Genomic DNA, 26,896 nt, shown 5'->3' on the forward strand with positions numbered 1-26,896 from the left:
GGTTATACTATTGCTTCTATTGGTTATATTTTTCGACAATTTTCAGGGTGGAGATTTTTACTAATTATTTTTTGTTTGATATTTCAAAATATGTATATTTCACGCACATTATCCCTGGTAAAATATTTAAAATATTTAAGATTTAGATATTTACAAAAAGAAAAGGATTAAAAATTAAAAATATATACGGATTTTTCATTCTCTATTAAAAAATAAAACAAGTTGTTTTTAAATACAAAAATGATAGATTAATTTTGTTAATATAAAAGATAATTTCTAAATTTTGATGCCAAGAGAATCGATAATTTTATTGTAGGCGACTTCATTGAGTGTGTCCAAGGGTCCTTGTCGTTTTCGTGTTTCAACACCGAATGCTAGTCCAGGCAAATACTTCTGTGAAATAACTATGGCGAAAAAGAAGAATGGAAATGATAAAAAGATAAGCTCACTGTGCTTTACATAAGCCCTGGAGGAAGTAGACTTGATGTAGTATACTTTTTTTGCTCAGAATTTCATACCCCATGCGATGATGAACAATCATTTATGTTGAATTCGACTTTTAAAAATCGTCAATTTCTTACTCATTTTGGGGGTTAGGAGCAAGCAACGTTAGTTTTTTAGCCATAAAGACTTTAGCTAGGCTTTATCCTCGAGGCCTCTCTCAAAAAAAGTTTCAAAATCCTTATCTACTTTCGAACCAATCACATGCAGTTGAGTCCCACGAAAGATGAGATGCTGCGGATCATAAGATACTAAGAAGAACGTTAAATAAAAATAGAATGCAAACACTTACTTGGTTGATCACGCCAGTTCAAGAAGCTAATGAAATGTTGGTAATCAAGATGTCCATCACCATTCGATTTAGTATGGTATAACAATTTCTCTAATAAATGGTCTTGAATTGGAAGTTTGAAAGATTTCGAAATATTCTTTAGTTCACCAAGAGGTATGAATCCTGTCTTACGTTCATCAACGTAAATACATGCGTCGTTCATGAGTGAGAAATTCTCGTAATTCACTTTACGTAATTGTTCTTGGACGGAGGCGACCAATGTTTCAAAATCTTCATCACGTAACTGAAATTTGGAAAGGATATTTATTAAGAGGTTCCTCCCAGGACAAAAAAAAAACACCCCATGGAGAGTAATGCCCTTAAAAACACCAAGTTGTTTGTATTGGAAAATTCAAACAGTTTCTGTAATCAACTTACTGAGCGTCCGAGATGACAATCTAAATACAGTTTACTTACGATATTTCAAACTCGAACGGGAAGTCTAATTTGTTCGAGATACATGTTTTTTACAAGCAATACAAAAATTTGAAAACAAGCTCTGAGATGCTTAGTTCCAGGGTTTAAAAACACCTATAAGGATGCTTATATCCCAAGTAAAATTTTAGGGGAATTCCAAAAATCCGCAAAATCCCAGCCAAAAGAGGCAAGATCAGGAAAATACATTCGTCGTAGGCTTGAGGTAATGCTTAGCACATGCTTAAATTTTTACCTATTTGAGCCTAGACAGGCCTAGATAATGCTTAGCTATAGTAGTGTATAGCTTAAAAACATGCACAGGTATCGATGATCCAACGTGATTCAACACAGTATTTGCCAATTTTTGTCTATCAAGATGAAAACTAAATGGCTACTTACATGAAAGTCACCAAAATGACGAGCAATGGTCAAAATCTCATGTGCTGAAATGTTTTCTCCTCCTATCTTCTTTACAATTTTCCTGAAAAAAGTCATTAAGAATTCAAAAATGAAACTTCTATGATGATACCAAATACATTTTTTTACGAAAGAAACTATCACAACCCAAAACCCCGAGGCAATGGTGATTTTAGCCAAAAATGGGTCTCATAGCCAAAAACTACTTCCGTAAATAATTTAATATATACAATGATAATATAATGTATACACTCAGCACGCATACATTCTAGTTTTGCAGTACACGTTGTGAGGTCCCATAGCTGAAGTCTACTTCTTCTCCCAAAGGTGCTTAAAAGTTCTCGATGGAAGCTGTTTATATTCTTATACAACCCTGTGTCACAGACACGCTGGGACCCCAGCCCAACTGGAAGATTTGGTGAAGATTTCGTCCCCGGTGGGACAATACCCTGGAATTTCAGCCCCACTGGGAAATTCACTTTGATTTCATCCCCACTCTAAATTCAATGTTTAAAAAATTGCACTCCTAAACCATTCCCACTGGATTTTTAATTTCGCATAGCGAAAGTATTACGATCGTCTTTCTATGTGTGTGTGTGTGTGTGTGTGTGGCGAGAAAATTTTTGGGGCGCAAATTATGGCGTGGGCGTTTGGCTGCGGGCGTACTACGGCCAATGTTCTAAAAGTGGACTCACTCACAAAGATAAAAAACAGCGCTTTTCTTAATAATTAAAATACGCTAGTGCAAGAAGTGTAACCAAGCCTTTGTAAACATTTATCTTCATCATGAGAATTTTTTAATGGCTGCTTGATTGCACGTACGCTTTTCTCTTTGAAACTTGACCTGTATAAATTTTTATCATGTTTTCTGGTCTTTTGTAGAGTATTTAGAGGTTTATTATTCATTTACTACTAAGTATTTTATGTTTGTGTAGTTAGTGAATGCACCAATAAATTGATAATGCTCAGTACGTATACAAAAAGAGTTAATTTTACCCACAACAACACTCACACATAAAACCCACTAGAACCCTCTTCTTTACTGAAACTACAAACAGCACAGGTATGATCTTTTTTTCCTTTTTTCACCAGATAGTTATGTGTTAAATATTAACCAGTTGTGACAAACAGTCTGGTTTAGCAAGTTTTTCCATGACCATGTATTTCCTAGAAATCATGTCAATTGAAATTCAGCAATTATTTTCATAATCGAACTGTCAAGCTATCCAACGAAATCAAACGATTTAGCTGTTTGATTACTGAGCCTAATTTGGTAAGACAATTTTTTGATTAGTTTGATTATATAAGTTTGATGACAGTTTTTTATCTGATGAAGTTTGATTGTTTGATTGGTGTTCGATGAGTTTGGTTTAAGTAAAGGTTCCATTCCAGCTTTTCCTCCCCGATGCCAGGCGATGATCAACCGAACCCTATCAAACCGATTTTGGTAATTGAACCATTTCATCGAACGAAATCGAACGATAGGTGTTCGATTATCGAACCTAATCTAGCAGTAATCGAACTTTGCCGGAAAATCTTCAGTTTGATGTTTGATTAAAAAGTTTGATTACTTACATTGCAGTTCGATTAAGTTCGATCAGTGTTTTTGTAGCTCAAATGATTCCAGTTATTGCTAGCGCAACCAGCTCAATCAAACACATCGTACATCAATCAAACTAACCGGAATTTCTTGGTTCGATGACTGTTGGATTTGGTTCGGTAATCACACAGTTCGATTGACATCGCTTGGCCGATGGGATGATAGATATTGGCCTGCTCTTTAAGCTTTAGCGTTGGTGTCTACTAATAAGCCATCAGAGTGTAACAAGAATGGGCAACCAAGTTAATAAATCAAACTAATTGAACTTCATCAATCTTGATACCTCTTTTGCTAATCAGAATTTTCATTTTGAATCATTAAAAACTCCAGTGGTACTGTTGTTTTTTATGAGATTCCCATTTCCGCACTAAGATTCTTTTCTGGAATCTCTCCCCTATATATATATTTTACGGGATAACCAGCAAGAGATTGGGGAAGGTTTGTTTTAATGGGATGCAAGGATTCTTTGTTGTGATTTTCTAGAAGGGCCATTAATCAATTACGTATAATATTGATTATTTTACTGTTTTTAGCACTTACTACTTTCACTGGTGTGTAAACATTTATTTTATGATTTTGAAAGATTTACGGTCAAGCTAGAAATAATTAATTTTAAAGGTCTATAATAGCATCAGAAAATAATTGCATCACTTTTAGTGAGGTTTAGTCAATTAGTATGTGGTGGGAAAATTGGAGTGACAGGTGGTAAATAAATCCCCATATTCTATCTTGACCGAAGTCTGTATCCTTAAGTTAATGTATTTTTATATGGATTTTTGTGTTGAAATTTTAATCTCAAGGAGTATTATTTCTTTAAAGCTTAAAGTTGGCTAGATTTTATCCTGCCATTCTCTAGTTCAGAAGCTTGAGCTCAACTACTCAACTGCTTTTTGCCTTTAATGGCCTCTTCCAGAAAATGCCTATACATGGGGGGGTGGTGGAGAATATAGTGTCCAGGGGCAGGGGGGTTAGTGAAAAATCTACAAAATTTGCCTTGTCCGGTGGGTGGGTAAACTTGCTCTGTTTGGGGTAATTTTGCTCTGTTTTAGGGTAGTTTTGATTGTCCATGGAGTCAACTGATGCTTTTCAGAGGGTTAGACCTGCTGTACGGGTGGTTAGACCTGCTGTCTGTGGGTCAAAAGTCTCAGGGTAAATTTCAAAAAAATGTTATATCCTCCAACCCCCCCCCCTACAATATTCTGCAATATTCAAATTTTTTCTGGAAAAGCCCAATAATTTTGATGGTGGTGCGCCATCCCCGGGGGGGGCAGCTGGGCAAAAGGACCGACGGGTATGTGCGGGCACTAAGGGTGTCTTTTTCAAGGCACCTCAAATGCACTGTAAGGGTCGGAAAAACTAGAGATGCACTGTAAGGGTAGAAATTTCAGAAAATTCTTGAAAAATCTAGATATTTTGACCAAAAATGCTAGAATTTTGACCATTTTTTGCACGAAATAGATCGAAAATTTGGGGGAAAATGCACTCTAAGGGTATGATTTTCACTGATTTTTGCTGCACTGTAAGGGTCCAATTTTAAAAGCCAATTTTTGGCCCGCACATACCGTCAGTCCGCAAACCCAGTGCCCCCCCCGGGGCGCCATCATTCATATCAGAAAGCGAAGATAGTATACAGCAGATTTTTCTGACTACTGTAGCTATTTTCTCAATTTTAGAAAATTCTAAGAAAGAAGTTGATATAAACTTTACGCAAGTGAAAGAATTAAGTCTTATCACAAGTGACTTGTTATCAAAGCACAAAATGAAGTTTCTGGCATCAAAGAATGGAAAGTTCTTTTTTTTCTCTTCATTTTCAAAAAATTTTAAAATTATTTTTCTCAAGTACATATATTGCAGTTCTCTGATTTATTCTGAACCCAATTAAAAGATCTTTTTTTACGCTTATAAAAAGGATTTTTTTAGAAGTCGCATGTTTTAGGAATTTTTTTGTTTTTAATGTATTGAAAACAGGGTATCTACGACCTTTGTGTACAATAAAATGTGTATATTTTGTGTAACGCTTCATTCAAAATCCATAATGCTGCAGGAGTCACGTTTCACGCGTCTTCGTCGTTGATGTTCAAATATTATGCGAAATTTTCGACTTTAAGTCGTCTTGTTTAAGCTTGGAACAATATAATTTCTCCCCATTAGGATTTCCAAAGGAATCTTTATCCCCAATGAGGAAAAAAGTACCATCGGGGCTGTGAGACAGGGGTGTTCTTATGAATAAGCTTGTTTAATTTTTGGAGCTTAAAGTTTCATGCCGTCCGTATGAACGACAATAATGAGGCAAAAAAAAAATAATCCAAAGATAATCAATCCACTAACTTGAAAGTTTCGAAAGACATGCTGCCTGTTTTCTTGCGGTCCGCACTATCAAGCATTAATCTAACTTCACTAGCATTGTCGGTCAACAATCGACGTATTTTGTTGGACACCAATTGAGGATTAGCATGTGGGAATTCATCAGCATGACTTTCCATATAGTTGATTGCATATTCGTCAGCATCAATGAGGATGAATGGATGTTTACAAAATTGGACATTGCCACCAATGAAAAGATCCTAGGAATAAAGAAATATGGGTATGGGTACTTGAAAGCAAGTAAAGTAAATAAAACAAGATTTACTTGGACGTCTTTCTGCACTTAGCTAATAGTCCCTAATACACTAACTACACGTTAAAAAAAATAAGAACAAACTATATAAGAACATAAGGCTTCGATGGCCAAAATCTTAAGAACAAGTTAAGAACATTTTAAGACTCCGCGGACTCTAAAACAACACCCGATTTCTAAAAAAAATGAACAATTTTAAGAACAAAAAGGTGAAAATAAGAGCATGTTAAGAACATTTTTAGGCTTAAAACTCAAAACGTTAAACATCTGAAGGCTTAAAAAATTTTGGATGTTCTTATAAAAAAACGTGTATCTTTAAGCGTGATAAGACTGGGTTAGAGTTTAATAGGAAGAAAAAGATATCGTCAAAATATCTGAAGTCACTGCATTGACATTCTCATAAAACAAAGAATTTAGACCTTTAGATTTCCTTGTAAGGGGCCATCCACATAGTACGTACGCAGTGAAGGGGGGGGGAGGGAAACTTAACAAAAGCGTACGTCTATTATTTAAATGACGTCGTTTCTATTGTTCTCTGCGTACTAGGGGGGAGGGGGTATCCAATATCTGGAAAAATTTTGCGTACGTACTATATGGATGACTCCTAAACTCATTAACGGATCAGTCAAAAGCCAATAGTGCTGTTAAGGGCTGATCGGTGTATAAGAAACACGTGTTTTATATGGAACGGGTCACTTTTGGGTCCAGAAAACCAAAACTACGTCACCAAGGGTGACGTACATATACATGTCAAATTATGTCTTAAAATCAGATTTTGATGCTCTCATTAAACCAATGAGGCTCATGCAGACCACCAAAAATAACGAACATTCAAGAACAATCTAAAATGAAGAAACCAGCCTGGAATGTGATTAAATCGAGAAAACGCAAAAGTTCACAGATTCTTATAACTCAAAAAATATATTACCTGTGCAGTATAATGGCCACCATCTGGTTTCTTGACACGTCCTCGTTCAAGAAATTTACCACCAATGATACCAGAGTTACGTTGTGGTGGTTCAAAGACCAAGATGGTATCGTCAGATAAAAAGTATGAAATAGTAAAACGTCGGTCAACTTCGATTGGTTTTTGTGTATCCATTTTGGCAACAAATCGTAGCACATTGCTTTCCAAACCATGTCTGTGTGAATAAGAAATGAGAGGTCCGTAGTAGTATTACAATAGAAACCATAGTCATTATCTAAAGCCCTGGTCTGGTAATGTATTATTTTAGCTTTATTGTTATATTTTCTTTTGTTGTAAATTAAAGGCAAGTTGCGATTTGCATGCTTTTTATTAACATGTCACAATTTTCGCCTCTTGGGATTGGTTTATTTTCTAGTCACATGATAAAAACTATGCAATACAAATCCATTTACGTACGAAAGCTCGAACTGTTAACAATAGAACACAAGCCTTCTAGACCGGGGTTTTTTATAATGACTATGTAGAAACTACACTATGAAACAGTATGACAATTCCTATTGAAAAACAGACAGGAAACCTAATTTTTATTTTACAATTATTTTCTGGATGACTCTAAAAAAGATTTTCGACTGACAAATAAATTTTTGGACCATCAAAATTGTAGACCATTCGTTTCATTTCTATTCAACATTTTTAACGTCATAAGTATTCTAAATTGATCGTCTGCATTATGTAATCTTGAAAAGAAGACATTCCATTGTCAAATAGAACAATGACGTAGCGTGCGCGAACTGTTTTGTTTTGATGATTCGCTTTAAGGCCGGTCTCCACTTTCGCGAGACATGAGCGAATACGTATTGACGTTTTTGTAAGGTCATTGGTCGGTTGAAAAATGAAGCAATTCCATTGGTAGAAATTGACGTAACGGATGAAAAAAGTAGAACTTCCTTTAGTGAGCACCTCACTAAAAACCGGGATTTTTCATCTCGTTTCTTAATTGCGTAAAAAAACGCGGGTGACGTCTAGTATAGGCTAAACTTCCTCTTTTAACCTTCTAAACTTCTTTTTTTTTGTTCGCGCGAAACTTTTTTATGACGTAATCTTTTCTTCAGGCAAAAAAGGTTAAGAAAAAAACTGTCGCCTATTTCGCGCGAAAGTGGAGTCCGACCTTTATAGCAACTGCAATTTTTTGCAAGTTCAACAATTTTCACGGCGATTCCCACCTCCTATATAGCCTTTATCTTAGTTTTAAGATCGCCAGTGAAATTCATTCCAGAAAAGGAACTTTATTCATGATGTATGCACCATTGCAAGGTATTCTGACATTCACCGAACCAATAGCTGATTGGTTATAAGTGACGTAAAATCAGTCAATACGTCACTTTCAACCAATCAGCTGTTGGGTCCGTGGAAGATATTGCAATGGTGCATTTTCAAGAATATGAAATCACACTCACCTATCTTTCTCCATGAACTTGATGAAATCTCTTCTTGGTGGTTTTGGAATCAAACTCAAACAGTTACAAAGTGAATCTTCTTCAGATCCAAAACCATTATAAGGAGGCATAACACGTGTGGCAGGTCCATCTTTCTGTGATTTGTAATCTACAGCATCGAAGTTATCTACGAAAAAAAAAATGGAAATGGAAAATGGAAAAGCCTCTACAACTTGAATGTCTCATTAACTCAAACAAGTTTTCTCGTCCCTGCCTTATAAACCTTACTCCCTCAGACTCCGTAACCTTTTGAAAAAAGTAAAACCTTGTGATCACGCCCTTGAAAGTGAAAATTTTGAAAAAAAGAAAAAAATACCCCCAGATATTCAGCCAAGGAACAAGTGTGCAAAATTTCAGCCAAATCGGACTATTTTTTAAGTCTCCAGCCTGCCCCAAAGTTTCGAGGTGACAGACAGACAGACAGACAGATACTAGCTCAACTGAAGTTGAGTAAAGTGAATCCCTAAAAAATAGATCCTGAAAAGAGCTTTCCAACGAACCCAAACAATGACCTATTTAACTTTATCCAAAGCTGAGAAAATTGCATTTGAAATTGGCTTTGAAAAAATCCTTGAATTTCCGTTTGCCACAGTTACTAAAAGAGTTAAAACTAATGAGCCATACTCACCATAACCGTATTTGGATCGATAATATTCCTGTGTGAATTCATCACAACCACAAATCGTGAATTTCCTCCCCCAAACATTGATGATTGCACCAACAACCAAATCAGAATCATGGTAATATTCGGTATGGACAGCTCCAGTCTTCAAACTGTCTAAAATGTATCGGCCACCTTGCCCAGTAGGACCAAACACATTTAGAACGGTTCTTTTAGTGACTTTACCCGGTTGATGCATCTCTGTAGATTCCTATGGATACATTTATAAAGTTTCATTCGATTATGTCCAAAAGAGTGTCGATCGGATAACTCATCGAATTATTTAACACATAGTTTATCGAATGAATTATCGTGATCGAATATTTTATCACATACGGCAGCTACGAGGTTCCATATCTTTCGATAGCTAAGGTTTTATGGTGTTTATGGTTTGTGTTTTGGTTAGAAAAACTTGTACTCACTTGAATGTTTATCGTTCAAAGACAATATTCTAAAAGTTGAGAAACTTCATACCACTTCATCTTTAAAGAATAAAGTAGACAAACGTATAGGATATTTAAAAAGCTCAACATGCTGAGTTAGCAACAAAAATAATGCAATTCAACTTGATAGACAAACCTTTGGCAGTTTAGCTCTTCTCAAAAACAAGGGTACTGCATCACGTCCAGAATTTTGGTTGAATAATTTCACGAATCTCCACAGTATCATCAGCCAAGAAATAATGCAAAACACATTCTCGTGGATCACCAAACATGGAATCAGTATCATCCCAATAACAATAGAATCTCAATACACGACGATCATTTTCTAAGAATTGTCGTAGAGTATCTTCCTTTTCGTATGGTCTCAAAGGTTGCATGCTTTCAGCTAACTCGTGTCTATGTGAGCTGTAAGGATCATTAGGTGTATTTAGTGGTGGTTTAACTCGAACTCCTAATTTCTTTAGGAAGTTGTGAGTGAATTGATCACAGCCCTATAAATAAAATGAAAATATCATCAGTCAAAATATCGATCTATTTTCTTCAATTGTCTTAAAAGAGCCGCTTTCTAAAGTAAAAAAGAACAAGGGTTTTGGTGTTGAATAATTTTTTTGGCAGTAGGAGTTTTCCTAGAGAAAAATGATGTTGTAGATTAGTTATTATTAAAGGCTTGATCCATTTGGTCAATTTTCCTCGGTGGACAGACTCGAAGTGCCTCTCCATTCAACATCAACCTTCTTTTAAGTTACAGCTTTTAATGCTAAAAAAAGATATAAAAAATATAAAACTTACTGTCAAATGGTAGACTCTTGAATACATTTTAATTTCTCGACCAACATTAAAATGATCAACAGTATAAAATTCTTCATCTTGTGGTGCTGGCAATGGAATGCGATGTCTTCTAATCAATGTTCCTTGAGGAATACCACTATTCTCTACTTTGCGTTCAATCACTTGTATAGTATCATCTTCCAAATAGAAATAGATTTTACATTTTCGTATACGATTCTTTTCTTCTCGCTTCTCGTGCACAGTCTCTTGAAAGTATGCATCAAAGCATAAAACTTGTCTATCAAAGGCAACCCAAGCTGGCGCCTGCTTTCCACTACCTTTAGGATATGAACTATTTCTTGGCTTTGCTTTACTGCCAGGCATTAATTCACCTCCTGAAAATAAGAAAAATACAATCAAACTCGTAAAGAAATCTTGCTCGACTCGACTAAAAGATAATCAATCAATCTGAGAATTCTAAGGATTTAACCTAGATGAAGACAACATTCAATTCGAATTATAGAAAGATTCAAATCAAAGTGAGTTTGAATTGAAGAAAGTTCACTTGATGTGCGAAAGGTGCTAGTGTGACAGAAACAGGAGTTTTGAATATATAGATTTCCCAATATCAAAGATAATTCAAAAAATTTCACCATCACTATCTTGATCAGAAAATAGACGACGAAAGTTTCGTTGTTAAAAAAAAAAATTCTACATTTCGTGTACATCTAACAGAAATGAAATTGAAATTCACAGATTATTTCCCAAGTCAAGAATTTAGGAAAAAACCTTGAAAAACAGAATAGAATACTTCCAAGGTCATAAATTCTCTATCGATTTGAAAATTATTGTCATACCTATTCCAGATTTGTGTTCAGCCACATGAACTGCAACATCATTTCTGTAGTCAAAACATTGTGATTTGTGGAATTTGTCTTTTCCAAGCTATAAGAAAAGAAAAATACACATCCCCATTATGATATATCTTTGTAGGCTTTTAAATTTAAATCAAATAAACAGCTGATAAACTATCATTATATCAGAGCTAGGATCATATGGGGGCTGGGGTCTTTAGCTATCGAATTGCTTAAAAAAGAAATACTTGATCATAAAATTGGTTTAATTCAACTGTTTCTGTATATAGTGACCCTTTGAGAATCCCCCACTATCTTCAAATTTTTATTTATCATTTTAATATTGATGGGAATGGAATGTTAATTTTAATGTTGATGTTGCATGGGGCATAATGAGATAATAATGCAGCAACAATCAAACAGTTATTTTTCTATGGTCCAAAGTCTCGTGTTAAAAATCTAAATTCCAAAAGTAAATTAGAGGGCCTAAAACCCATTTGTTGAGTTTAAAATTTCGCAGGTCCCCTTATGTCTCAAATAATTTGTAGAATTTAAAAAAATGCTAAGGGTTTTAGAAAAAGAACTAAAAGCGTCACTTTTTGGTATCATTGATTGATATAAACAGGTCCATAATATTCCTCATTCTATTCGTCTGATAACCCTGCCAATGCATTGGACTGTCTAGTATTATAGTCTGGTTCAGAAAAGTATTACAATCAAGTATTATCAAATTTTCAGAGTTTTTTTTTAGCCTTTTTAACTGGCATCGGGTATACTGGTTTTGGTTTGATTTCAGGGTAAAAAGTTTTCTCATTTGACACTGGCTGTTTCGTGTTCAGTATTGTTTTCTTTGTTAAATATTTGCAATGTTAGCTATTTTAATGTAACATTAATGTAACATAATGTAACAGGAGCTAACTGTATAGACCTTTTGCTAGTTAGGATGTCATTTTGAATAATTAAAAACCCTAGCCTAAAAAACAACCCATAATATGACCCAAACTAATTATTTGGGCCACTAGGCAGTTTTGAACTTAAAAAAGTCCTGAACATGACCCAAACTTGTCTGTGCATTTGTTGCGCGTGTTCAGGCCAGGTTTTAGGAGGCATGTCTGGGGTGCTTTCGGGCCATACCATGGGTCGTCCAAATGTGCAATTACACACTTATCACTATCACCGCAAAAATAACTTCTGTGATAATTAGTTCCTGCGAAAATTAGTTCCTTTAAAGTATTTGCTTTTAATCACTGAATTTCGAAAACAACATCAGTCAACTAAAGGATGAATTTGCATCAACAAAGATGAGTTACGCCAATCAGGTTTCTAAGACGATCAAACTAAAATTGAAAGCTTGACAGAGCTTGAGAAAAAAAAATAAAACATACATCAGCCAGCTTTATCAATTAACTAAAATTTGTTATTTTAAATCCCAAGATAGCCCTTTGATTCATTAGGCCTGGTTACACGCTACTGTAAAGAAAAAATAATTCCGCATATGTAAATGGTTCAGTGTAAGGTCTGGCAAAATTTTCAGGAAATATCCTGCAGAGTGCCGATTTGGGTGGGTGTTTTTCCCCATAGATCTTTTTCTTGGGAAGTTATTCTTCAATTTAGTCTTCCAGGTTGGCTTGGGTTAAATTTCTTCATCTATTGCTAAAATTTAAGTAATTTCACATAGTTTTCAAAAAATGTTGATTTCATTAAAAAGCAACTGTTTATTTTATTATAAATCTATTTGAAGTTTTGCAGCACATTTTTGACCGATTTTCGACCGACCCTATTTTTGCTAAAATCAAAAAAATAATAATATTGAATTTCCACTACAGTACAATATATTTTACACACTAGTTATTTGTAAGAATCAAATTTGAATAAGCTGAAAATTAATTCAAGAAATTGAAAAATTTAGAAAATCAAGCATTCCATACACTTTTATTATGATCTTCATCGGAGATAAAAAAAAGTGAATTTTTGATCCATATTTTTTTGGAAAACATCTTTGGTACTTTACCAACCCTGATAAATGAAAAATTTATTCTTATTTTACCGACCGACCCATTTTTTGCTAACAATCTGCCCGTAGAACAACAAATTAAATTGATCTCGCCTAACTGCCTGCCTTTCATAACGGGCAGGTCTAATACCTACTTCTTACTACTTACTACTTAATACTTAATACTGATTACCTAATCCGTTTGGATACTTTACAGACCAGAACTTCCAGGCCTGACTCTCCTTCGCATGTTCAAAATCTCTATTCTATGTTTCGTGGAATTTGAATGCTAACACATAAGTCTTTGCTTTATATTTACTTAAAGTCTTTCAATGTGTTATCTAAAAGAAATATTTGCATTAAAGTAAATATTTTCTTCGCCCCATATAAGTATAAAGCAAAAGGTCATTATCTTAGTTTTTTTCTTTTTTTCTGCTCTCTCGTATTTAATTATAAGAAAACATTCAAATCAGTTATTCTTATACACCCATGTCTCCTTTATAAAGATCCAATTGGCTAAAACGTTATTCAAACGCTCTTCGAGATTAAATATAGCTTATTAACTATATCCTTTTGTATTATCTGCATTATATCGAGTAGTGTCATAATACTTCTTGAGATTGGTTCGTAGGGATTTATATTCAATAACTATAATAATATTTTTGTCAAATAATGTCACTTTATCAATAATAGGCAAAAGTTCAATAATTGGCACCTTCAAAAATCTCTTTTAGCATTTTCTACTAGAAATTTAGTGAAAATTCAAAGCATCTTATTCAGCACATTGATAATGCTTACTACAATAAAGTTTAAAAAGGTTATATTAAATGACCGTGTCAATATTCTGGCTCGAAAGGGTCATTTGTAATCAGGTTTGTAATAAAATCAAGTCATGTCAAAATATTCTCGGCCATCTACTTCAGTTACCTGCTCCAATGAAACAGGGGCATACTCACTTATTTTAATTCTTATAAATAAAGCTAATATGAATGAGCAAATGAGCATATCTTTTTCATACGAAAAAGTGTGTCTTGACATAATCTGTGTAGTCTGTAAACTTTATTGAAAAAGTGCGGGAAAATAAAGTGAAGAGAAAAAAAGGGAAAAAATATTTTCATGTCTTCAAAACGCTTTAAAACAAAAAGTTGAAATTTTTTCAACACAAAATTTTCAAATAAGGTCAAATTAGGCATGCTGATTATTTTAAAGGTATTTTTGAGCAATTTTGAGGTATATACAGTAAATATTCAAGTATTAGATAGTAAGTATTAAGTAGTAGGTATTAGGCGTTTTAGACCTGCCCCTTTCATAACTGACTATCTTACTCACTCAAATTTATTGAAAAAAACTACTGTATCATAATAAAAACTGTTTTCTTATTATATTTGATCATTTATTTACCATTTTTAAATCCTCTGCTCAAGCAATCTCAACCGACAGAGATTTTGCAAGCAAACTGCACGCTTCAAGGCTTGCAGACTTAGGATTTGATCGTGCAATTAAGAGGATTTCCTAGACTGCCAAAGCAGGAATGTCAATGATAACACCAGCGGACTTTTTGGATATTCAGACGGTGTCTATCGAACAAATCGAACGCCGAATCAATTGAATGTTTGATTGGTTCGATTGCAATTTTTGTTTGAAGTTGTTCGATTGACACTGTCTGGGGATTATGGTGTGCCCCCCCCACAATAGAATAGAGTCTACTTCTGACTGAACTTTGCTTTGATTTTGATCTGATGATTTTGATGGGGCCTAGTCCAGTGAAGTAGACTAGAGGATATTGCCATATTGGAAGTTTTTCACTTTCGTTTTCAAAAGTTATATAAAACAACAAAAGAATAAAATATATTCTAAATCCAATCAAAGTTTATGACACTACAATAAAAACATTACAATATATACGTCCAAAATTTGAAAAAAATTGGTCTAGTATTGGACATGGTTTTCTGTTTCTTTTTCTCCAAAAAGGGACTGGATCTAGTGGCATGTATTTGCTACCACCTCAAGCAAAGCCAAAATATGAAGCCTGCCAAATTACCCCGGGCCACTTATCAGCACCATCCAGTCTATCAAAAAGGCATTTAAGTGGCCTTACGGGCTACCCCAGTGTGGAAATGATGCAATGTCGACACTTACAGTTATTTGTTAACACTGAGGTCTACGCCAAAAACAGTGTACTGTAGCTGGAACCTCAATATTCCAGGATTAAACAATACCTGTTATCTTTTTTCTTTAAAGAATCAATAAGCCATCAACATCGATAAATTACACATATTTCCTCAGAAACTTTTAAAATTATCTGCCATTATGACTTTCTTGTGGTAAGTATAAAACACAGGTCACAGGTCACGGGTCACCAGGTTACAGGTCATACAAATTACAGACCGGAAAACTGTAAGACAGATAAAAAATACTCATTCCATTTAGTCACTGAGTATAAGATTTTAGATTGATAAAAAGTACAAAAAGAACGGTAGATGCTGTGAAATCCGATAAATACAGCACTAAACAGGGTTGCGATCAACCTGGCACTCTTAGAGAAGTGCGAAGTTCATTTTTTGGTATTGGTTGTATCAATTGGATCAATATCAAAGATAATCAAATAATAACAAAAATTGGCCATATATTTCATTGGATCTCTGGCTAACATCAATCGCTACTGGACCAGATGTGGTACCATAACATTTCTGCAAGAAAAGATTACTAAAGACCACATGGCTTTAACACACCAGGTTAGCCCTGGATCATAGAGGTATACGTTTATATTTTTACTTCCAAGTCAGCAACAAGGGTCCTGTGGCTGGTCACCCAGGCATTTTGCCAAATCCTGAGGAACAGCTGCACATGACAGTGAATCTGATATTCCCATGTGCAGCTGATCAGGTAACTTTTCATCTTTTCGCAATTCTATGGTTTAGACTGACTCCTACTACATTCATTATATACCAGTTAAGTGCTCCAGTCTCTGGTTTCCGTTGCGGAGACTACCTAAAATGTCTAAATCTACTGAAGTTAACGGTGTCTCTTCGGACGTGATTCAAGGCTGGAAAACATCCCTCGCTGAACTTGCAGAGCAGGCTTCAACACCTAAAATCAGAGATTGCCTCAGATCATACAATCCAGAAAATCCAACGAAAGAAAACATAAATTCTCTGAAATCGTCATTCAACAAGGACGTTATTATGGACACTCTATCTTTTCTATCCAAAGCTCCTGTCGACACCATCCGACTTTAAGATGAAGCTGTCAAGAAGCTTTGCCTAAAAATAAAAAATTATTTTGAAGACATTTGTCAAATCTGCACTGAACCATACAGAATCAAACTCGATCATCAACCATTTATTAACTGTATTGTGTGTGGCCAAGAGGTTCACAAACAGTGCTATATTGACCATCTCAAAAGTATGAACTTAATGAATGAAAACAAAGAATTGAGATTTCCCATATTCAACATTCCAGGTGTCTGTTACATATGCACATCATGCCAAACGAAAATTGCCAACTTTCCAAACTCCAAACCTCAAACCAGTGATAATCACGAAACTTCACCACCAACCAAGTTCCAAGAAGAATCTACTGCAATTAAAACTAAATCTATTCTTGAACGCACCAGTCTTCCATCACCAAAAAGAACCATATTACATGAACGATCTCCTAATACAATTAAAGATATTAACCAAAATGTTAGTATTCCATCACCAAGAAGAACTCTTCCGCATATACCATTATCACCAAATATTGTTGTCACCAACAGACAGGACAGCGATATCTACCTAGGAAGAACTGAGTTTATGCGAAATAAATTTCAAAGAGAAATCCAAAACAGTATCATGCTTACCTCAGAAAATATCACAGAAACAAATTCACAAAATAACAATTTTTCAAAAAGCAGTGACTTTTCTCCAAAAGAAAACCTTTCTCAAAATAACGAAAACGAGGAACCTATTTGCATTTTCTATAAAAAGGGAAAATGCAAACATGGTATTAAAGGAAACCGCTGCAAGTACAAACATCCAAAAGCTTGTCCGAAGCTGATGAGACATGGCAACAAAAGCCCTAAAGGATGCAACGCAGGAACAAAATGCCCTCATTTCCATCCAAGAATGTGTTCATCATCAATCAAAATAAGTCAGTGCTTTAATGACAACTGTAATTTTGTTCATGTAAAAGGCACCAAGCGCAAGCCCCCTACACAAAGAAAGATCAGCTCACCGAACACCCTTCAACAGCTGGATTTTCAGAAACTATTGGACAATTTCAGAACAGAAATGCTGTCACTGATACGAGACGAAATGAAACAGCCACCTCAACTTCCAAATCATCAGAGCAATCAACTAAGATTCCATCCTCCAATCCTTCCACAACCATTGATGCAATCCAAAAACCTGAATTTCAACCGAACAAACCATCTACCGAACCATCAATATCCAACGTTACACCAATAACAAAATATTCATTTCTTAATATCCAAGGCTTGTGCCCACAAACAAAACCGTCATCAGTTCCATACCTACGTGACATTCTACACACTGACAATCAAATATTTTTATTTGTAGAAACATCACAATAAAGCTGAGCTTGAGATACAAGGTTATAGAATTTTTAGAAAGGATCGAAATCGACCAAAAGCCAAACATGGTAGATACAGTGGCGGTGTTGCATTATACATCCGTGAAGATGTTGCCCCTTTTTTCACTCCACTACTGGAATTCTCAAATGGAGTCAACGAAGCCCTTTTACTCTACTCTAAACAATTCAATATTGTTCTTGGCATTGTTTACAGGCAACCAACAAACAAACTCCATAAATCGGACGCCCCAGAATTTATCCAATTGATTTATTCTATAATATCAAAAATTGAATCACTTCAAGATTACACCCCAGACATTGTAATCTGCGGTGATTTCAACATCCCTCATACCTTAATCAATGACAGATACACCCCAACTGAAAATTGCAATAAACAACTTTTAAATGCTTTACAATATTTCATGATACACCTAAACCTGAATCAATCCATTCACAAAGAAACTCATTCAGATGGAAATATTTTAGACTTTCTATTGACAAACAATCATGAAATGATATTTGATTATGATGTTATTCCTACAGTCCATTCAGATAATCACTTAATAGACATTTTAACACATTTGACTTTTACTGAAACAAGAAAGGTTGAAAACAAAAAAACTTTGAACAGCAAATTCGATAATTTCAATTTTCTTAACAAAAACATGAATTGGGAAGCCATAAACAAAGATTTACAATGTATTGACTGGCGTAAGACTTTGCACTCAACCTCAGACCCAGAGAAACAATACGAGTTATTTCAGCAAACAAAGTACCAGCTCGAAAACCAAAACATTCTTATAAAATAATCCCAAGAGACAGACGTGTTTTAATGCGTAATAGATCAAAATTTAAAAAAAAGCATCGAACTAACAAAACCGCACAGAAACTTATCGATATTGAACTCAAGCTTCAACAGTCACACATAAATGAAAGACAAAAGCAAGAACTTGATGCTACTTCAAAAATTAAATCTAATCCTAAATATTTCTATGCCTATGCAAAGAAGTTTTCAAAGCATAAACCCAAGGTTGGACCCTTAATGGATCCGTCAACAAATGAACTTACAAATGACAGTAAACGTATGGCTAACATACTTCAGAACCAATACAGTTCTGTCTTTACTCAACCATTGGAGAGATACGACCTGAATGAAAATGACAACAACACTTCTCAACTATGTGATATAGACCTCACAGAAGCTGATTTTATCAACGAAATCAACACCCTATCTTCAAACTCTGCCCCTGGACCTGATGGTTTCCCTGCCATCCTGCTCAAAAAAGCCAGACAACAACTTGCAACTCCTCTTTGTCTTATCTGGAGAAATATTCTAGACAAAAGTCAAACTCCCCATCTACTGAAATCAAGCTACATCACACCAATCTTCAAAAAAGGCAATCAAGGTTTACCAGAAAACTATAGACCAGTCGCTTTAACTTCGAATGTCTCAAAAATTTTCGAAAAAATTGTCAGAAGTAAGATACAAAAACATCTTGAAGACAACAATCTTTTCAATTGCAACCAACATGGCTTCAGATCTGGTAGATCCTGCCTGAGCCAACTTCTCTCTCATACAGAACGACTTACCATATAGAAAATGGCAATAATGTGGACGTGATCTACCTTGACTTTAGCAAGGCTTTCGACAGAGTCGACCATACCATTCTTCTGAACAAAATTAAAACCAATGGCATCAAAGGCAAACTACTTGCTTGGATCAAATCCTTTCTAACAGGTAGAACGCAACAAGTCTCTGTTGACTACACACTATCAGAAAGGTCAGAAGTCATCTCTGGTGTTCCCCAAGGATCTGTGCTTGGACCACTACTGTTTCTGATAATGATACAAGACATTGACAAAAAGATATTACACTCTTTCTTATCATCATTTGCTGATGATACACGTCTAATGAAAGAAATCAAAAACCATGCTGATATCATTCAGCTCCAAGATGACATGAACGCAGTCTATGAGTGGACTGGATTGAATAACATGAAATTGAATGGACTTAAATTTGAACATCTCAATTATGGTAGAAAGGAAGAACTTAAAGAACTCTCCAAATACTTCTCTGATACCCAAAAGGTGATAGAGACCAAGACTACAGTCAAAGACCTTGGGATCACTTTAGATGTGGGTATGACATATGACAATCATATAGAAAATGAAAAAGCACTGAAAGAGCAAATGTATTAGTTGATAATCTCGAAGTTAACGACAACGGTCAAAGATTTCACACCTTCTTCAACGAAACAAATCAATCAGTACTTAATACATGGTTTACCCACAAGAAATGTAGAAGGGTAACCTGGCACTCACCAGACGGAAAAACTCAAAAAGTATACGATTTTATTTTATCGTGTAGCTGGATTAGACAGTATGTTAAAAACTGCAGAGTTTACAACAGCTTCGACTTCGACAGCGATCATCGACTCGTAACAGCCATCATAATGAAAACCCCGACTTCTAAAGCTGCTCGATTCATCAATAGAAAGAAAATAAAGCAACCCCTCAAACACAATCTATCAGCCCTGAAAGATCAAACAATTGCAACAAACTTTAAAACTATGGCAATTAATAGGTTGAATTCTTTAGTCTTAGACGTAGACAACAACACCCTCAACAACAGCCTTCTGAAAGCAATAAACGATGCTGCAACCGAAACCCTCCCAAAGAAAGTGATCAATGTCTCACGTCAACCCTGGCATAATGATGATAAATTGAATGAACTGTTTAACCTCAGAGATAAACTTGTTACTGAGAATGCAAATATAAATTCTATCAAAGCTGTACGAAAGAAAATTCGTTATCGTGCCAAACACCTCAAGAATGTTTATCTTAAACAAGAAGCAGACCAGATCAACCAACTGGCCATTAACAGAGAAATCGAAAAACTTTTTCAAAGAGCCAAAAATCAAAATAGTACTCTTAAACCAGTCCCGAGTTCATGTGATCCAAATAAACTTCTTGAACATTTCAAATCTCATTTTAACCCCCCGCAACGACCAGATGAAACAATGCCAAACGAATTGCGCAATGATCATGATAATCTCCCTCGTTTTATTCAAGAACTTCGTCAAATATCAGCAAACACAGATATTGAAGACAGCCCACCCACTATTGAAGAAATCCAAAAACAAATCGCCAGCTTAAAAAACAATAAGGCTAATAATGACGTAGATCCTGAACTTCTAAAACTATGCGATGATCCCGTCTTATCACAAATAATCCACCATATTACAACAAACCTATGGATGAATAATGATATCCCAGAAGCATGGAGCAACTCGCGCCTTAAAGCTCTTTGGAAAAATAAAGGTTCCAAACAAGACCCCTCAAAATATAGAGGGATCAGCATAGGGTCAACAATATGCAAACTTGTGACTAACATTGTCTTAAATCGCCTGCAACCGTGGTATGAAGCTCAACTTAGTGATGATCAAAACGGTTTCAGGAAAGATAGAGGGACGACGGACGGCATTTTTGAACTGAAACGTGTACAGCAAATCACTAACCGAAAGAAGCAGCCCCTCTTCCTACTGTTTGTAGATTTATCTGCAGCATTTGATCACATTCCGAGACATTGGTTATTCGAATCAATCAAAATGCGATTTCCCGATAACAATCTACCACCACTGTTCACCATACTCGAACAACTCTACAAACAGACAACTCTCACTTTCCAGGAATCAAATACCTTTCAAACTACATCAGGAGTCCGCCAAGGAGGCCCAGAGAGCCCGTTCCTCTTTAATCTCTACATCGATTTTGTCATGCGTGTCTTTATGAGTGAAGCCAATGCAGAAAGTATCAACTTCTATAAACATTCATACCGTTTGAATCCAAGAAGTATCTCTAGAGCAAATAGAATATCTATGAGAGAGAACAATTTACGCAATTGGGGGACATCAACATTACCGTGGTGCGGATACGCGGACGATCTCATCCTTTTTCTCATCAGTCAACTAGATTTGCAAAGCTCTATCAACTTTCTAGATCAAACGTTTACTCGATTTGGACTATCAATAAACGCTTTGAAAACCGAATCTATGATACTTAACTGTACCGAACAGGATTACCCAAAATCCATCATCAAATTGAGGAACATTGATATCAAAAACGTCAAAACGTTCAAATATCTCGGAGCTTTCATTCACTTTGAGGAACCGAATACCGGTGACATCGAGATTAATTACCGTATTCAACAGGCGACTAACAAATTCGCAGAAATGACCAACCTTCTTCAAAATTTCAATGTCCATTTGAAAACTCGTATCATCTTCTTAAATAGTTATGTACGTAGTCGCTTAATCTACTCATGCCAAAATTGGAATTTATATTCAAGCCAACTTGAGCGACTAAACGTCACATATCGTCGATTCCTAAGTCGAATGATTAGAGGTGGTTTTCGTTTCGTAAATGAGTCTAACAACGATTTCCGTTATCAGGTAACCAACAAAAGACTCCATGAAATATGTGGTACATCAGATTTGTCAAATTTCATTGGAAAACAGCAGCTGGAATATGCTAAACATGTTATTCGTATGACCCACGAGCGTTCCATTAAACTGTTGATGTTCAACGATGATAAGTATACGAAACGTGGAAGACCATTTAAAACTTTGCTAGATCAAGTAACTGATCAAAACTCCCTTACCACAGATGGTCTTTGCAACAGTGCTATGTTGAGAAAATGATTTTCTAATATATTTTTTGTAGTTGTTCTTGCTGATATGATGATCGGTGGGAAGTATCTTGCAATCCAGATCAGCTGATCTGGATTTCTCGATGCTTCCCACCCCTATAGTACTAGTCATAGTATTTTGGTAAAATTTATAATGTCGCCTGACTGTCTTGAATGACAGTCAGCCTGTCCCAAGCCAGGATAAAGACAGAGGGACCCAGAGAGGACTAATTACCCTTTCATTATAACATCGTCTCTCTAAGAGGAAAAAGAATTCGGCCATTCTTTGTTGTTTGTAGATCTGACAGGAGAAAACATTTTATTTTCATACTATATATATTTGCCTAGTACATCAGGATGTGCGAGGATGTCCCCTGCCTGGTGTCTAGTGCAGTCGGCTCCAAAGGAGTCTAAGGTGTTTACACCTTCGTTGATTCATTTTTTGTTTTCTTCTCCTGTCAGTCTACCTGGAGTTTGTTGTCATCTTGTACAGGCCGCTGGGGTAATGTCGCCTGACTGTCTTGAATGACAGTCAGCCTGTCCCAAGCCAGATAAAGACAGAGGGACCCAGAGAGGACTAATTACCCTTTCATTATAACATCGTCTCTCTAAGAGGAAAAAGAATTCGGCCATTCTTTGTTGTTTGTAGATCTGACAGGAGAAAACATTTTATTTTCATACTATATATATTTGCCTAGTACATCAGGATGTGCGAGGATGTCCCCTGCCTGGTGTCTAGTGCAGTCGGCTCCAAAGGAGTCTAAGGTGTTTACACCTTCGTTGATTCATTTTTTGTTTTCTTCTCCTGTCAGTCTACCTGGAGTTTGTTGTCATCTTGTACAGGCCGCTGGGGTAATGTCGCCTGACTGTCTTGAATGACAGTCAGCCTGTCCCAAGCCAGGATAAAGACAGAGGGACCCAGAGAGGACTAATTACCCTTTCATTATAACATCGTCTCTCTAAGAGGAAAAAGAATTCGGCCATTCTTTGTTGTTTGTAGATCTGACAGGAGAAAACATTTTATTTTCATACTATATATATAATCGACAAGGTCAAAGGTATCAGTTCATGGATATATCGAACTTTCAAAACAAGGGACCCTACTGTAATGCTGACCCTATGGAAGACATTGGCAATCCCTCACACTGATTACTGTTCACAGCTATGGTCACCATCCAAGAGACACCAAATGCAACGACTAGAACAGCTTCAAAAATCATTCCTAAATGGAATATTCTCTTTACAAAAACTGAACTATTGGGAAAAACTTAAAACTCTAAAACTATACAGTCTGGAAAGACGTAGAGAAAGATATCAAATCATCTATACTTGGTATATCTTAGAGAAATATTCTCCAAATTTCAACCACTCTGAGAACAAAGGGGGTATCACCTGCTACGAAAACCAGAGGCTCGGACGAAAATGCCACCTTAAAGAAGTAAATTCTAAACACAAAAACATTTGGAGAGGCTCACTATCTGAAGAAGGACCTAAGCTTTTCAATTCTCTCCCATTCTACATTCGTAATATCACAAACTGCACAAAAATTAAATTCAAAAGACAACTTGACCTTTTTCTTTCCACACTGCCGGACGAACCACTGCTCCCGAATTATTATCCCTACAGGAGAGCGGATTCAAACAGTGTGAGAGAAATGGTGAATCATCGGATTTCCAAATTGGATGATTGAGAGACTCAAAGAACCCATCAAAAGTATCAAAAGTAAGTAACGCACTTGTAACATACAACTCAAAACATACAACTCATAACAAAAGTTCCTGAAAATATTATATGTAATGGAAATGTAATAATCAAAATATTTTATTTAGAAGACTTAAAAAAACGACACATCATCAACCCCAAAAATTGACAACAAAATGACACTTAAATTATGTAAATAATGATGTTATCTCAAAGTATGAGGTTTTGTACAATAAAATATTTATCATGCGTAATAGGATGCCGACGCTGCAAGGTGAGATCGATATTCGAATATTTCTTTATTCTTTGTATATAACATACGTAACATGCGTATAACTTGAAAAGAAAATTTTTTTGCATGTGTGATATAGATGTAATATAATACAAGTATTACAGGTCTGTGTTATACACGGCATAAAACGGGAAATCAAGTGGTAAGCACGTGGGTAGATTTTTAGCTTTAAAATAGTACTAGATCAATAAAATACATTTGGAATTATATTAACACTGACCTGTGACCCGTGACCTGCGTTTAACACAACCGACTTTCTTGAAGCCGTTCTGAAATTAACCAATCTGGTTATGTATCGGAATTCCTATGGGAGTTCTTTTCCGAGATTTGTAAAATAGCTAAGTTGGCAAAAAAACTTTTCCCGGGGGTTTGAGGATAAAACAGAACAAACAGAATAAACAGAACTGCTATCATTTGTTTTTTTGTTTAACCATAACATTTAAATTTGCGCTAGAAAATACTTAAATGAATAAGTTAATAATATTCAATACTATTTGTATCTCTCAGAAAATAAACACTTACAGAACGACATATATAGTTTAGCATTTGGAATACTCCCGTGTTTGGACCATTCTATTGTGGGCGCAAAATAGGGCGGAAACTAAGTAGCTCCCTCAGTGCAAGATTGCCGTCTCATCTTTATTCGTTGGCGAGAGAACGCAAGCTTATCATTTTTTTCTTGCGCACTCAAGGGGAAAAAGAAAGTGATTGATATTCTTTGAAGGAAAAACGTCAGAAACAAACCCAACAGACGTATTTTGTTGTTGACAATCGATCCTGTGAAGATGAAAAAATTTCTGCTATGCGTTTTTTCGGAATGCTGAAAAACTCTAATTTCGACCTTCTTTAAGGTAAAGAGGTTGCAAGATTTGGGTTAGCAAGGCAAAAATTGCTAAAAAGCTGGTAAAAAATCGTAATCCTCAAAAATCGAAGTTCCCGCCTCACTGAAAAACAGTTCCGCTTGCGGAACAGCAGCAATATTGCAGGGTTGTAAGCCCTGGTGGGGGTTAAGCCCTAGGATATTTGATTTTTTCAACCCTAAAAGTTGCTCATAAGTTTTAAATTCTATTACGTTGTTAGATGTCGGTCAATAGGGCCAGGCGATCTCAATCGAACGGAATCGTCGATCGAACCAGTCGAACCAAATCGAACGCAATCGACCGATTGAAATTCGATTGTCGAACGCAATCGAATCTCAATCGAATATTACCGCAATTTTCAGATTCGATTGATGTTCGATTGCGTTCGATTGATGTTCGATTGCGTTCAATCGTCGATTCATTGACCCCCAGATTGTTCATCGCATAATTTCTATGGGAAATCGAAAGTAATTTCATTTGGCTTGTGATGTTTGAGAGTTTGGATGTTGGGAAGCTACAAGAATAAAGCCAAACGATCTCAATCGAACGGAATCAACGATCGAAGCAGTCGAACAACAATCGAACCAATCGAATATTACCCAGAATTTTGACATTCGATTGAGATTCGATTGCGTTCGACAATCGAATTTCAATCGGTTGATTGCGTTCGATTTCTAGCGCCATGAAATGGGACGTTAGAATGGCGGTGGTTCACTTTGACTTAAGCCAATATCTTACTTTACATTGGCTCCTTATTTATGCCAATAAATACGCCAAAAGTAATTACTGCCTCACTCCGAATATATAGACCTTTTTTCAAAGAGGCCACCCTGTTGAATAATTATGTAGTCCAGCAGAAAAAAAATGATAAAACCATGCATAATTATATCAATATGCATGATACAGTAATTATCATAGCTGTCAACTTCGCCTCACAAAAATGCGGGAGAGCTCCAAGTCGGAAAAATTTTCCCCGATAATCCGATTTTTCAAAATCGGAAAATCGGGAAATCGGGGAAATTTTCTCGTAAAATCTGATTTTATTGGAAATTTTTTTCAGGAAATTGGGGAATTTTTCGTTCTGATCTTTCAAAATCAAGAAATTTCGCCGTTTGGTTTTTCCAAAATCAGAAAATTTTTGGAAATGCGGGAGATGCGGGAGAAAATCCCAAAAATGCGGGAGATTTGGCAGAATTTTCTTCACGCGGGAGAAATCGTTGACATGCGGGAGTCTCCCGCTCAATGCGGGAGAGTTGACAGCTATGAATTATGCATGGCTCTATCATTGTTTTTATGGCTGGACTATAATTATTCAACAGGACGTCCTCTTTGAAAAAAGGTCTATTCGGTGTATTATGCACTATTTCCAGCCAGCAGAACAGTCTAACTATATAGAATTAGGCCACACTTGTCCCATTCCAATCCTTGGGATGTTTCATTGTCACTGCACAAATATTTCACTCATGTAAAATTTGTGAAAAATAGAATTAGTCCAAAACGCTATCAAAAAAGTATAAACTGTAAACCAAGCAAAACAAAAATAATGTAAACTTAACAAAAAGATAAGTTTCTTACCCTTCTATCAAAATTGAGTCCAGGTAAAAGTGGTAAAGCCATAACGAAGCCCAAAAGTGGGTGATCCCCTGTCCCCAAAAAAGTAAAAAAGTGTGTCTGCTTGTAAACTGCTCCTTTGGTTTTTATAGTTGTTTTGATTTCCAGATTACGCTTCGATTCAGGGTGATTGTAAAAATATTTATA

The 26,896-nt window shown here is 35.8% G+C and overlaps 1 protein-coding gene across 1 annotated transcript; it reads right to left on the reverse strand.

Annotated features, from left to right (window-relative positions):
• Positions 1-75: 75 nt before the first annotated feature.
• On the reverse strand, positions 76-26,832 carry LOC136799078 (EF-hand domain-containing family member C2-like). The gene is given in 12 exon segments (XM_067055761.1): positions 76-404; positions 794-1,076; positions 1,649-1,730; positions 5,595-5,830; positions 6,812-7,025; positions 8,269-8,434; positions 8,936-9,179; positions 9,548-9,604; positions 9,606-9,902; positions 10,201-10,574; positions 11,037-11,124; positions 26,714-26,832. Coding segments are annotated over 12 exon segments (2,211 nt in total). The 5' UTR covers positions 26,756-26,832; the 3' UTR covers positions 76-276.
• Positions 26,833-26,896: the final 64 nt, after the last annotated feature.

The sequence above is a fragment of the Clytia hemisphaerica genome, unplaced genomic scaffold (genome assembly GCF_902728285.1).
Source record: "Clytia hemisphaerica strain Z4C2 unplaced genomic scaffold, Clytia hemisphaerica genome assembly, whole genome shotgun sequence".
In the NCBI taxonomy this organism is placed as follows: domain Eukaryota; kingdom Metazoa; phylum Cnidaria; class Hydrozoa; order Leptothecata; family Clytiidae; genus Clytia; species Clytia hemisphaerica.